The sequence below is a fragment of the Passer montanus genome, unplaced genomic scaffold (genome assembly GCF_014805655.1).
Source record: "Passer montanus isolate IOZ18808 unplaced genomic scaffold, ASM1480565v1 scaffold18, whole genome shotgun sequence".
Classification (NCBI taxonomy): domain Eukaryota; kingdom Metazoa; phylum Chordata; class Aves; order Passeriformes; family Passeridae; genus Passer; species Passer montanus.
Window position 1 is genome coordinate 10,646,341 of NW_024365381.1, and position 13,276 is coordinate 10,659,616.

Genomic DNA, 13,276 nt, shown 5'->3' on the forward strand with positions numbered 1-13,276 from the left:
CCAGGTACACAAGATAACTCTCATGGCTGCTAGAAATTTTAACAGTGAGGTAACACTAGATTTGGATTACACCAAATCACTTTTCTCTGTTTTCTTGGAGTAACCCCAAATTTTGTCCTAAATGCATTGCTTAACAATTTTTTAAATAAGTCTGATAGTGTATCTCTTCATTCATTGGGACTAAGTGATTGGCTCATAACTAAATGTTATTTAAGCTGCATGAAACATATTAAATATACTTAAAACAATACTACATAAAGTAATTTACCTTTCATAAAGTTGCTGCTTCACTGGAATTGCCCCTGGCTCATCTGCAGCTCCTCTCTGAAGGACCCTCAGCAGGGCATCTGTTTCCCCAATGCCATAATTGAGCTTTGCCTCAGTCAGTTCCACTGTGAGGGGATGCTGATGCAGATCCAGCTGAATGCTGGACATGATCTGGGCACGCTCTCTCTGAAGTCTCTTGATCTCTCTGCTCCTGCTGTCACAAGGCTGGTAATTCCCTTCCACTTCTGTTGATCGTGTGCTTCCAGGCTTCTTTTCTGCCTGACCCCTTAAATCGGTCACGCTGCCGCTCAAGCCAAGTAGCAGAGGAGGAGGGCTGCTCCTAACACCACACCAGTTGCTGAATTTATTGTGGATGGGTAAGTCACGGAGGCTGCAGCTCCGAGGCCTGTAGGGCTTTGCAAAAGCAGAGCTCTTGCTGAGAGGGATTTCAGTGTCACATTCGCTCCCAGTGACAGAATCTGTACTGTCGTCTCGGAAGGACGTCTGCACGTCGCTCACATCAGAGAGTGGGGCAGGGCAGCTGTCCTCATTCCTCCAGAAGAAATCATGAAATTGTACAGAAGATGCTTCTACCAGAGGTTCTGAGGATGTGCCAGCATTTGTCTTACTTGAACAAGTGGCACTAATTTTTTTATTAAAAAGTAAGTCAGTATTTGGAGAAGGGTAGTTAGGAATCAAAGCAGTATCAGAATTCCCAGAGAACTTTTTGTGCCCGATTCCACCTGAAGAACCTCTTCCACCCCTTGTAACATACATACAATGAAGGGAATGTGCCACTGAAGCCTGGTCTCTGCCATCACCTGTTACAACTTCACTGTGTCCTGACACCTCCAGCATACTGCTGGAGTGATACAGCCGCTCTGCACAAATGGTGGTGTGGGTGTCAACCCTCAGTCTGTGCTGCTCTTCCAAGTCTTTTGAACCATCCTGCCCTAAAAGGTCTTTGGCTGCTTTCTTATCAGAGAAAGTTCCAGATTTCTTTCTTATGCTCTTGTGTTCTCTAGAGGTGCTTGATTCACTGTCTGTTTCTGTCTGTGAAAAATTGTCCACATGGTGTTGCATGCTGAACTGTGGGCCTGCCCTCAGCTTTCTCTTGGTGTGAAGGGGACTTGAAGCAACGCTGGAATATCCAAGAGGTTCCTTAGTGGGACAAACAGACTTGCTAAAAGCATTCTGGCTGCTGGGACTAGCGCTGAGAGTAAGAATAGGGGAAGAGGCCCTGTCGACTAGCAGGGTATTTTTGTACCAAAATTTTCTTTCAGCTGGAGTCTCTGTTTCATTGACACTTCTTTTATGCTGAGTATAAGATGTTGGAGATTGAGAGGTGCTGTTAGTAGGGCTGCTAACTACAGTGCATGAAGAACCATCTTGCCCTGAACTTGGCAAAGATGGTGTGAGAGGTGAAACTCTGGTACTAGCAAAAGCAACGTTCTGCTGTGCATTTAGTGATGTTTTTTGAAAATGTAAGATAGGGGTGGAATTTTTGGGTAAACAAGGCAGATGCATAAAGGAGTCTTCCAAAATGCTGTCAAGACTGTCATGGAAGTCAGAATTGCCCAGGTTTTTCATCCCTGTTTGTTCTTGTGTTCTTTCTTCAGGAGTCGGTGTTTCCTCTTTCCTTTTGGGAATCTCTCCTACTGTATCTGCACCAATTTCTTTCCAATCAGCATTTACTGCCTGAGCTGCCCTCAATTCCTTTTCCATTTTTGCCTCCACTTGTTTTTCTTCATGTTTGCTTTGAGGCTTTTCCAAAATCTCAGTCTGAGTGCCTACATCTGCTGTAGTCTGAGTACAGCTATCTGACTTAATAGCCTTTACAGCACCTTCAATTCTCTTTTGGTTGATTTTGGCATTCTGCTCATGGTCTATAACACTCTGTTGGGAAAGATTTCCCAGCAGCTCAGAAGTGTTCTGAAGAAGCTGTGACAGATGCATGGACAGGTTTTGCATGCTTGTCCAAGAAGAAGGTTGATGAAATAAATCTCTGTTTGTTTCCTCTTTTTTTGCGGAAAGATCTGTATAGCTTCTCTGATGTCTTCTCTGCCTTTTGTACCTTCCTGTAGTTGCTGTTTGTGTTCCTTGCTCACATGTAATCCCTGGTGTTTTTTTGGAAGGTTTTTCAGACTCTGAAGGATACAACAGTACAATTTCATCAACCTGCATTGAAGAGTTTCCAGGTTGTGTGGAAGGATTCTCAAGTTCAGCAGTGTTGTTTTCTGAGTTAGTCTCCAATGTTTCACTGGATATGTTGCTGTGCTGTTTGGTACTGTCACTCGAGTATGCTGATTGAAAGTCTTGTCTGACACTGTCCCATTCTTGAAGACCTTCAATGCTACTCAAAGTGCTTGACAAAACTTTTGCTGTAGCATATGAACTTAGATGAGAACGAAAAGGAGAATTTTGAGAGTTCAATCCATTGTCTACGCTGGAACATCTCATAACTTTACGGTTTTCCATATTCAAAGGAATTTGATTGCAAGAGACATCACTTGCACTTCCAAAAGCATACTGTTTCCAGCCAATCTTGCAGGCTCCATCTTGTTGCCATGGGTGAATGTATGGGTTGATATCACTTGATCTAAAATGCATTGCATCTTTATTATCTTGCAAAAATAAATCAGTTTCTGGCTGGTACCCAGCTTCTTCTCCTTCCCCTTCACTACACTGAGCTACAGAATTGCTGTTTGAACGGACATTTGCTTCTGCAGACACAGAACTGTGAGCTGTGGGCAGTAAGGATGATGGAGATTGACTAGTACAGTCTTTCAAAGACTGACTACTTTGGCTTCTTGCTGCTAAATTTTGTAAGTTTTTGGAATCACATTTTGCAAGCTTTTTAGTTTGTGCCATTTTTTGCTGAAATCTTGGTTTAGATTTAATTTGTAGAAAGTTTTTCAATTCCTTCTTTGAAAATCTTTCAATTTCATAAAGATCATCTTCAGTTGGTGATGGAGGCTCTACACTCATATTCAAATCTTGCAGTGATTTAGATGCAGAATACAACAAAGGATTTGCCTTAGATGAAGCTTCCAAAGTACATTCTGTGTCAGAGAAAACAGCAATAGCTGGAGCTGATACTCTGTGACTTTGTAAATAAGGTCTCAGTTCACTTTGTTTAGAGCCCTTTGTACTCCTTGTGGTGGAATATGATCTTTTGCTCCTGAATTGCACCAATTTGGATTCTTGAAGAGTTAAATCATGGTTTTCTGACAAAAAGTTCGTGGAAGTTGTTTCATTATTTTTTACAGAAAAATTGAGTCTTTCTGATTTCAGGGTATTATTCCTCATTGTAGTGTCTCCCATTGTTGAACAAGTGTTTGCCCCAGCATCAGCAGCACTATCAATGCTTGAACATATATTATTTTTGCAAAGTAAAATCTCTTTTCTACCCTCTGCATTTGTTCTATCTGGCACCTGTTCTATCTGTCCTCCTGGAGGCACATACTGACAGCTACCTTGCAAATCTGTAAGGTTTTTATCAAAATCCAAGACAGTGTGATATGGTTGCCTGGGATCAGGGCTTCTGTATGTGGGATATGCTTGACCAAATGAATTGCAGGTGTAGTCAGGATCCACTTGAACATCTCCTGGATACAGATTTTCCAACATTTTAACTTCTGAGCCTGTTGGTTCATTTGGAGAATTTGAGGATACATTAGTTTGCTTTTCAACAGGTTCTCTACTTAATGTTTTTCTCGACTCTGTCTTTACTGCAAAATGTTCAGCCTCAATATTTGAATGCAGTTCTTCCTTACTTCCGTTAAGTGTATTTCTAATTTGTCCCTCTTTAATAAGAATTGCCCTTCTAGTATTCCATAAAGGTAATGATGGTAGTAAAAGAGAATTATCATTTGGTATTTTCTCTATGTTTTTGTTGCAAGCTTCTTGTGGTAGAACTTTATCCCAATGATGCTGATCAATTTTTGTATCACTGTCAGGTTTTTTATTATTATTTCCATAGACAGGTTCCCCATCTACAGCAGAATTTTCATATGAAGTACAGTCTATGTCAGAGACTGGAAAATGCATGTTTTCTTTTGCAAGAGAAAGTAAAATACTTCCTGAAGCACATATTGGCTCATCAAATACCACAGCTTTATCAGACTGAGTGTCTTGTATTTGCAAAACAGCAAATGGAGACTGTTTCAGTATATTTGAATGTGAAGTATCATATGTGCTAGTTTCACCATGGCCTGCATCTGCAGTTGAAGGAAATTCTGAAAATGCTGTTAAGGCTGGGTTATTGACTCTTGCTAATGATTGGGGAAAATCTTCTTTTACAGAGGACACATCTGCAGAATGGCAGGACACTTTCTCAGTCGAACAGCTGTCTTGAAATGAGTCCTCAAGCTGACTAAATACTAGAGATTTTGGGTCTCCAAATAAAAAAGATGTGTTAAAACCACTGAAGTTCTTGGAGCTTTGAAATGGTGTCTCATGTGGAGTGTCTTCTGCAGAGTGTGATGGCAGAGACTTTGATTCATTACAGCCAGTCTGTCCTTGGCTCTGGAAAGTGAGCAGACCCGATTCTGGTACAGCCACACTATTAGTGTTACTGCAGTGTTCTGAGAACTCATGAATTTTATCTTCTTTTGTGTCACCACAGTTCTGGAAATAACCTTGAACAATTTTCTCCTTTTGCTCTGTTTCCACAACTTTTTCAGGGAGTTTGTTACTCTGAGCATATGTGGCCTCTGCAACTGCAGAATTTTCCTTTTCGTCTCCTTTTTGAAAAACACCAGGAAAAGTTACAAATACACTCAAACCAGTTGATTCACTTTCAAAGTACTTTGTTTCTTCAGAGAGAACAGTAGTATTTTTATCTTTGTCTCCACTGCTGACAATTAAACTATCTGCAGCTGATGCTGGAAAATTCAGAAGACCAGGAGAACATTCAGAAGTGCCCAAGTTCCTATTATAATTTAGAAAGTCTTTACTATGATGTGGCTGTTCCTTTGGAGACTTGTTCAGGCCTTCTGAAAGGGCTGGAGCCTTCTCAGGAAGAGCATTGCCTGATTGGTCTACACAGCACTCTTCACAAGCTTCATGTTCCTGGTTTTCTATGGGCTCATGCTGATATCCAGCTACAACAGGAAACTCTGCATTTTCACATTTACTGTTTGCTGTGGGATAGCTTGCACTTAAAAATGTCTTCTCATCATGCAGTGGTGAACCCCCCAAGTGAGGTACTTTCTGAGTTGTGTTAATATTCTGAAATATTTTTTGGGTAGAGCTTTCTAGTGAAGAGTGGGTTTTCCCCACCCCTATATCTTCCATCACTTCTTTCTCTGAGGAAGACAGCAATGGACTATCCAACACTAGTGAATCAGGCACAATAGTATCCTTTACCTCTTGAGCTGTATTGTCTATGGAACTAAGACAGTCTTTTAATAATTCATTAACCATTAAATCCATACTGTGTTCTTCATAAGCATTATTAATATCCTGCACTATATCTTCAGAAGAATCTAATTTTTCCAAGAAAAATGAACTTCCTTTGGCCCTTTGCTGAAGTACAACAGTTCCAGGCTCAAGACCACCTACGCTGTAGGGAGTGAAAGAGCTGTTCTCATTGACAGGTTGTGTGGATATGGCATAATCTGGTCCATTTTTAAATACAAAAGGTTCGTCCTCCTGCCTCTGCTGTGTGGTCGTGGTTTGCAGAAGAGCTACACTCTTACTTGGTGTTTTATCTGGAAGATGTTTGTCTTCTCTTGTTTTGTTGGCTGCAACAGAGGTACCACCACCAATCTCACTCTCCATTAATGTTTCATAGTAAGGCAGAACAGCTCCAGTTCCAAGACTGCTGTTAGATGGTTTTGTACATTGAACCAGACGAGAATCATCACTTCCTCCAAGATATAAAGGTTGATTTACAGACTGGCATGGGGAGTCTTGAAGTTCTTGGTTCTTTTCTGTACACTTCTGTGATGCTGGTGGATTCTGTTGCTTGATAATGTCTTCATTATTTCCAGAAAAGCTCGTAGACACCCACTGGCTTTCTCTTAATATTTCATTTAATCTGTTGTTATCGTGTGTCATTTGGTAGCTGCCTTTGTTTTCAGGGAAGAGTTCATCCAGGTTTTGTAAAAAGATCAGTTCTACTTCCTCTGTGTTTGTTACATATATCTGCTTTTTTTTGTCTGCTTTGGCCATTTCTACTAGCTTCATCAATTGCACTGTCTCTTCCTCAGCTCTGGAGCCCACTTGATCCAATTCACAAATGTCAAAACTTTTTCTAACGATACCTACATTCAAGTCTTCTGAAGTGTCATGCTCAGGAGATTGCACAGTATGTCTGTCAAGATTTGTAAATTTTTGTTCAGTTTTGTATTGGTCAATATCAGCACTATCTTCAACTGAATATTCACATGGATCAACTACATGTCCTATCTCTGTAGAAGAGTCCACTGGATCACCATCCTCACTCATTTCAGTAGGGTCTTGGTATCTTGAATTATCCTCTAACAGTATATTTGATTCTACTTCAGAAGCCATCAGGTACCTTTCAGGAATCTTAAATTGATCTAAAATTTCTTCTTTGTCACCTCTGTCACAATATGTTTGATGCAGAGCTGGAGACTGTTCATTAAAATAAACATTTTCATCTGTGCATAAGTCTTCTTGCTTCATAATAACCAGCTCCTCAGTGTTTGTCATGGTAATTTGTTCTTCACTCCCAGTCACTTCACATTCATTAACCATGTCTTCCTGGAGCAAACAGTTTGGTACACAATGTTCAATTATATTGTTAGAATTTATTTGTCCTTCATTTTCAAGTTCTGCTGAAATATTTCCTTGCCTTCTTGGGATTAGTACGGTTTCAGCTGCATTCTCTGTTGTTCCACTCATCTGTAAAAGCCCTTTGCAAGTATCAAGGAATCCCAAAGTATTCGGAGTAATATCTGTTGTGTGGGAACTCACAGATGAAGGAGTGGTTTTGGGAGCAACAGAAAGCTCTGTTGAATAAATACCTATTTCTGTTTTCTCACTTACTTCTTTTTGGCAGAAGCTGCTTGTTTCAAGTTGGCTGCCAGAGTGCACAAGTGCTTTTGATTCCTGAGTATGTTCTGCTCCTGTGCTGCCTTCCTGCAGTTCATCTTTGCGCAGCTCTTCACGTGTCAGGCACAGATTTGTATTAAACTCACAGTGAACTTCACAAGCTGTGATATCAGTAGGTTTCTTTGGATTCTGAGCTAGACCAATGTCTTTAAAATCCTTTTTACTGTCCTCAGTTACACTTTGGACTTGAGAAACTGGTCTGTCAGGTAAACATTCAGTGTGTCTGGATTTAATTTCCAATGCACTTTTTTCTAAGTTGCTTGCCTTATTGATTGATTTTGTTACTTCCTCATCCCTGGATGTATTCTGATAAGGAGCCATGGCTTCTTCTGTATCCATTTCTATGCCTCTGAAAAATTTGGATTCTTTATTTCTATAGGAACTCTCCTCTTGAGAAATGACAGCTGATGCATTTGTGTTGCTTTCAAATACCCTTCCCAACTCTGAATTTGCATCACATTCAACATGAAAGTCCACTGGGCAATCACTTTCAAAAAATGTTTCTTCCTCTTCTCTAGATTCAGGTAAAGATTTGTTCTGTGTTTCTGTTTCCAAGAGAACAGAAGCATCAAATTCTGCAGAAATGTCAGTTGCCTTATGTGTATTGTTTTTCTGTCCTGTTGCTTTTGAAGAGCATGTTGGGCAGAGACAGCCAGAATGTACATCAGAACAACTTTTTGTGACACTGACTTCCACAGTAAGATTAGATGTAGCATCATAATCTCCTTTCACTTTTGTGACATGTTCCAATAGTTTATCATAATTTTCAGTCTCATATGCACTTTGAAAAATATTAGCTTTCGTTGAAACTTTGTAAAATAGGCTTGAATTAGATTCTGGGAGAAAATTTGTATTCTCACAAATAGCAGCAGGAAAGGACTTGGTGTTTTTCCCATTTACATTCAGTAGGAAATAACTTCCTTCATTTACAACTAGGTTTTCATATTTGGATGAAAATTCTTTCTGAACTGCAGCCTGAGAATTCAATACATTGTGTTCTTTGCTTTCACTGCTTTCTTCTCTTATGTTATCAGTGTGTAATGTAGAATTTTCTGAAATTTGCTGGGATAAGCAACTCGCCTGACTGTCTGCTAAAGCACATTCAGGGGAATAATCCTTGGAATCAGGTTTGTGTTTGAATTCATAATGATTTAGTGAAGACAAGTCTTCTTCCTTTGATACATATTCTTCACAATCTCTGAGCAAAGGCACCTCTGGCACAATGTCTGCCAAGCTATCTGTGCTTATTTCCATACAGATTGTCTCTTTTTGACACACCTCTATTGGTGTTGCAGACTGGTCATAGCTTGTGCTGGCAGCAGTTAAAGGGTGACATTGATATGTTGTTTTCTGTGAGGAAAAATCTGTCTCTCCTGTTACTTCTGCAGGTATTTGCTCATGATCTGTTTCTTGCATTGTTTCCAGATTACTGTCCCCTGACATGGGGGGTTCATCTGTATCAGCTGACTCTGCTCCTTGCCCAGCCATCTGAAGCTTGTAACTGCTCACCACAGAGCAGCTCTTGTTTAAGTCACTGAGGAAGAAACCTTCATCACAACGTGTTGGTATTTTTTGTACTGGAAAAAGCTGCCCACAGTTTCCACTGGATGTGAATTGGATGTGCTTCACTGCACATGTCTGTGTTGAGGTCATATTATGAGCAAATCTCATAGAACACTCAGCAGCAGGTACACTGACAGATGTGTTTTCACTGCCTGAATCTGTCACACTTGATTTTGTCATCAAGTTATTGTAGTCATTGTGAAGCTCATCTTTTGAAAAAGTTTGGAATAAGTAGTCTTCTAAATCTGCATCTACACAGCCACTCCACTGCTCAATTTGCACAGGCAACACAGAAATAAAAGGTGTTTCTTTCAGAGTATAATCTTTTGGCAGCTCTGGATGATTTGTGGTGGCAGAGTTCTCCTCTTTCTTAGATACCAGTGACAAGCAGTCTGCAGTGGAGGTGCTTTCCAAACAGCTGAACTCGGTAGCAGACCTGTAAGTGGACAATTCACCCAGTTGTTCTTGTTCAGGATGGTGTGACCCTGAATGTTCATAATAATCATGCTCTGCTGAAGTAGGAAGGAAAGAGGCACTTAGTCCTACTGAGCTAGCAAACGAGGACTTTACATTTGGAGATTCCAAGGAAGAATTTTCACTAGAGTTTGTCCATCCCTTTGAAACCTTATTTAATGATCTGCTCTCACACGTCCTGCTTGCAGTTGTTGTTTCAGGTAAAGGTACTTCCAATGTGTCAGAGGAGAAAACAGAGTTTATTTGGATTACATGATGTGGACTGTGAGTAATGCTGTGAATCTGCTTAGAGCCAGAAACAAAAGAAACCTCAGCAGCTGACTGCTTTAGATCATCTTTCTTTAGCCAAAGTTCTGGTTTGCTTGAAGAGCACAGACGAGCATCTTGAAACTCCAAGTTTTCATGGGAAGAAGATGCTGTTATTCTGGGGCTGCTAATGTCAACCTTTGAGTCACAGGAAGACCAGGCATCATTAGTAAACAAAGGATTTCCACTTGTATAATACAGTCTTCTTTCAGGAGACCTTTCTTGTTCTACAAAGGAGACTTTTGTTCCCTTCAGCAACTTCTTGCAAGCATTACTGGAAGCAGTCTGTGGCTTGGTGTTCAAATAAAAGGAACTGGTCAGCTTCAGATCATAATCTGTCCCTCCTGTATCTCTGTTGCAGGTCTTGGATTCATGGTTTTCCTCAATCTGCATAGCTGGTAATTTAGGAGTTTGTAACTTCCAGAAAATCTCTGCTGGCATTTCATCAGATGAGTCAGATTTGGATTCTTCTACCAGATCTTCTGCTGGCATCTCTTCCCCATCAGCTAAGCTATCCAGAGAAAAGCTTCTTTCAGCCTTTCCCAGTCTCCTACGAGATGCATATGATGTCACCAAAGATGAAATATGGTTCTCCGTTCTGCTTTTGTAAAGCTTAGCTGGCTCACGATGGGCCTTTAACTTGTGAAATTGGCTTGTATTTTGCTTTTTGGCTTTATTTTCCTTTTCTATCAGTGAGTCTTGTGACATTTGACTGTCATCGCTCTCAGAATCTTCTGGGTTGGCAAGACATTTATTTTTGTCAAAATCTTCCAGTTTCAGTTTCTCTGGGAAAGCTTTTGCATAAGCACAGGAGAGCGAATCTACAGAATAGGAACTGTCAGTATCAGAAATCTCATTTTCATCATCCTCTTGCCAGTTCCCCAGCATATCTGTGGCTGTTTTGGGCACTCCAGCACTTAGCATCTCAGCACTGTGCCACTTTTTTTCAACATAAGAGAGTGGTGTCTGTGAGTTCATTTTAGTGAGATTGCCTACTGATGTTGCTGCCATCAGAAATTCTTTCTCTTCCACTGATGATTTCTCACGACTTGGCAAGGCTGAGTTTGCTTCTCTTTTCCAATTTTTGACTGTTTGGTTTAGATGCACTGATGGTGGGTTTCCATACACTGTTTTCTTCATTTGTTTAGGAAAATTTTCTGGAGAAGACCTGTGGCCTTTTCCGTTGATATCCATTCTAATCTTTTTATTGGATACCTGAGCTCTATTTTGTGCTACATTGCTGCTGGCAGGCTGAATTAAATCTCCTAGCACCTTTGATTTTGTCATTCTTCTCCCTGTAATAAAGGTTTTTGGCTCATCTTTCTCCTTAAAAAGATCAGGAGAGGAACCTTTAGAGGTCTGGTTTTGAGATCTAGCTTGCCCTGGACTGTCATCTAACTTTTCAATTTTTTTACAATTTTTATTGATACAAGCCATGATAGCTGAATCATTAGAGTATTTCTCTCCTCCTTTTTTATTTTCAATTGAAGATGCTTTTTGTTTTTCAGTTAGCTGCCTCTGGACTGAAAAGGAGATCCCCTTTTCATCATTAAGGTCATCACTCTCAGAAATGTCTTTACCACTTCTGTTAAGGTATTCTACAGGTGACAACCTGTCTGTTGTACTACCTTTACAGTATTGATCAATATTTGGTGAGGTAGATAACTTGGAGACAGACTCCCTCTTCGAAAAACAGCTGTGAAAATAAAGAAGAAATAAAGTCCAATTCTTGCATGAATAATGTAGTTAACACTTTCACCACAGTAACATCTTGCAAATAAGAATAACAATTCATGAAGCAACAATATTTTCTTTCAAAATCCAATTCTAGCAGGGAATAAAAAAAAAAATTCTGTGACTAATTATAAAATCCCCTTGCTATCTGGAAAGATGCCCTGCACACAAAGAAATAGCTCAGTGCTGTGAGGTATAGCTTCATATTGAATCTCTGTAAGCTCAAGTAGCTGTAAATATTAATTAAAAATAAAATATAGTTCTAAGCCACAGAAATCCACTTAGCAGAGTTTGGCTATTTCCTGCTGTGGAAATAGCTAAGGACCATGCTGTGATAGACACTGTAGTATCCCAACATTTTAGCATTGCATGGAGATGTACATTTAGCTTGAGAAAGATTGACCAGTATAAAAGTCCTCTCAATCTATCCAAAGATACCAATATTCTGAAGAAGAGTTTGATGATAATCAAGATAAAATTGTGCAAAAATTAGTATTTACCAACAGTCTGAACAAGCTAACAACAGAAGCTTCTAAACCACTTCTAAAAAAACCTTCTCAAAGAGGTAAAAAGTGCAGAAAGGCTTGAGAGAGAAATGCAAAAAAGTGGGGAAGACCATGTCAGACAGATAAGTAGGGACCCAAAGGAAAAGGACAAACAGCTCCATCTTGAAGTACAATGTAGTGGGATCACTGATATTGTAGATTTGGGGATTTTCTTCAATACACTGAAAGGCATTCAGGATAGGTGGCCTGAAAATACCTTGAATTTATGTTACTTTTGAAAGTGCAGAGTCTTTGGCAGATGTTAACTTACCTGGGTACATGGGGCAGGTACGAATCACAGAACAAATGCCTGTGCTGCAAGGAACTCGAACCCAACAATTTCTGTCTCTTTTGCAAGTGGTGATCCAAAGAGGACCGTACAGCAATATTATCACTTAGGGCTTGGGATTGTTTCACACACTCTTCACTGAGCCAGCAGCTAGCTTCCAGCTGCTCCAGGTGTTGCTTGGCTTCCAACAGCTTCTGCTTCTTGACTATCCTTTCCAGCCGGAACTTGACCTTCTTCCGCCTTAGGTTTCTTTCAGCCTTCTTTAAGGAGTACCTTTGCAAGAGCTCCAGCTGCACCAGTCTCTTCTTGTTCTGCTGTAGCAGGGAAAGGCAGGTTTCCAGCCCAGTGGTGCTCTGCACCTCAGCCTCTGCACACAGCGTAGGCTCTGTTTGCACTGCAAACTCCCTCTGCTGTTGCTGAAGAGCAGCCAGACGTTTGTTCTCATTTATAAGCCTCTGCTGGTCTGTAAACAATGATTGAAAGAAAGTAAAAATCCTAGGAAAAACACTGCTTGTTACTATCTTGTTTCTTAATTTAATCAGCCTTTAGAGGTAATTTGAGAACAGAATTTCTATGCATATAGAGTCTTGACAAACTATTTAAAGAAAAATGTACTGTTGCTCTACTTCGTTGATAACTAAAAGCCTCCTCATTGGGTTAAGGACTCAGGTAGCAACTGCAGAATATAAGCATGTAATCATAAAATTAAAGAATCATTAAATGGCTTGGATTGGAAGGGACCTTTAAGATCAACCAGTTAAATGTGCATAAAATAAAACAAATACTGTCATGGCAAAGATGCATGTGAAGCCAACACAACCTTTTGCTATTACGACAAACAGTTCAAAAACCACAAGATTATAGCACCAGTCAATGTGTATTTTTCACAGAATTACCACTCTACTCCACAAAAATAATTAGAATCTCTGCTTCAGTTAATGACCCCTACAGTTCGTAAGTGCCAAATACATTCACACACCAAGCGATCAACCTAATTTGATAACAAAATATGTTA

The 13,276-nt window shown here is 40.0% G+C and overlaps 1 protein-coding gene across 1 annotated transcript in view; it reads right to left on the reverse strand.

Moving 5' to 3' along the window:
- Positions 1–13,276, reverse strand: part of STARD9 (StAR related lipid transfer domain containing 9) — a 93,935-nt gene that overhangs the window by 9,686 nt on the left and 70,973 nt on the right. Inside the window, exons 23-24 of the mRNA XM_039704760.1 lie at positions 12,244–12,724; positions 269–11,389 (exon numbers count right to left, since the gene is read on the reverse strand). Coding sequence (XP_039560694.1) covers positions 269–11,389; positions 12,244–12,724 — 11,602 coding nt within the window. The remainder of the gene's footprint in view (positions 1–268; positions 11,390–12,243; positions 12,725–13,276) is intronic.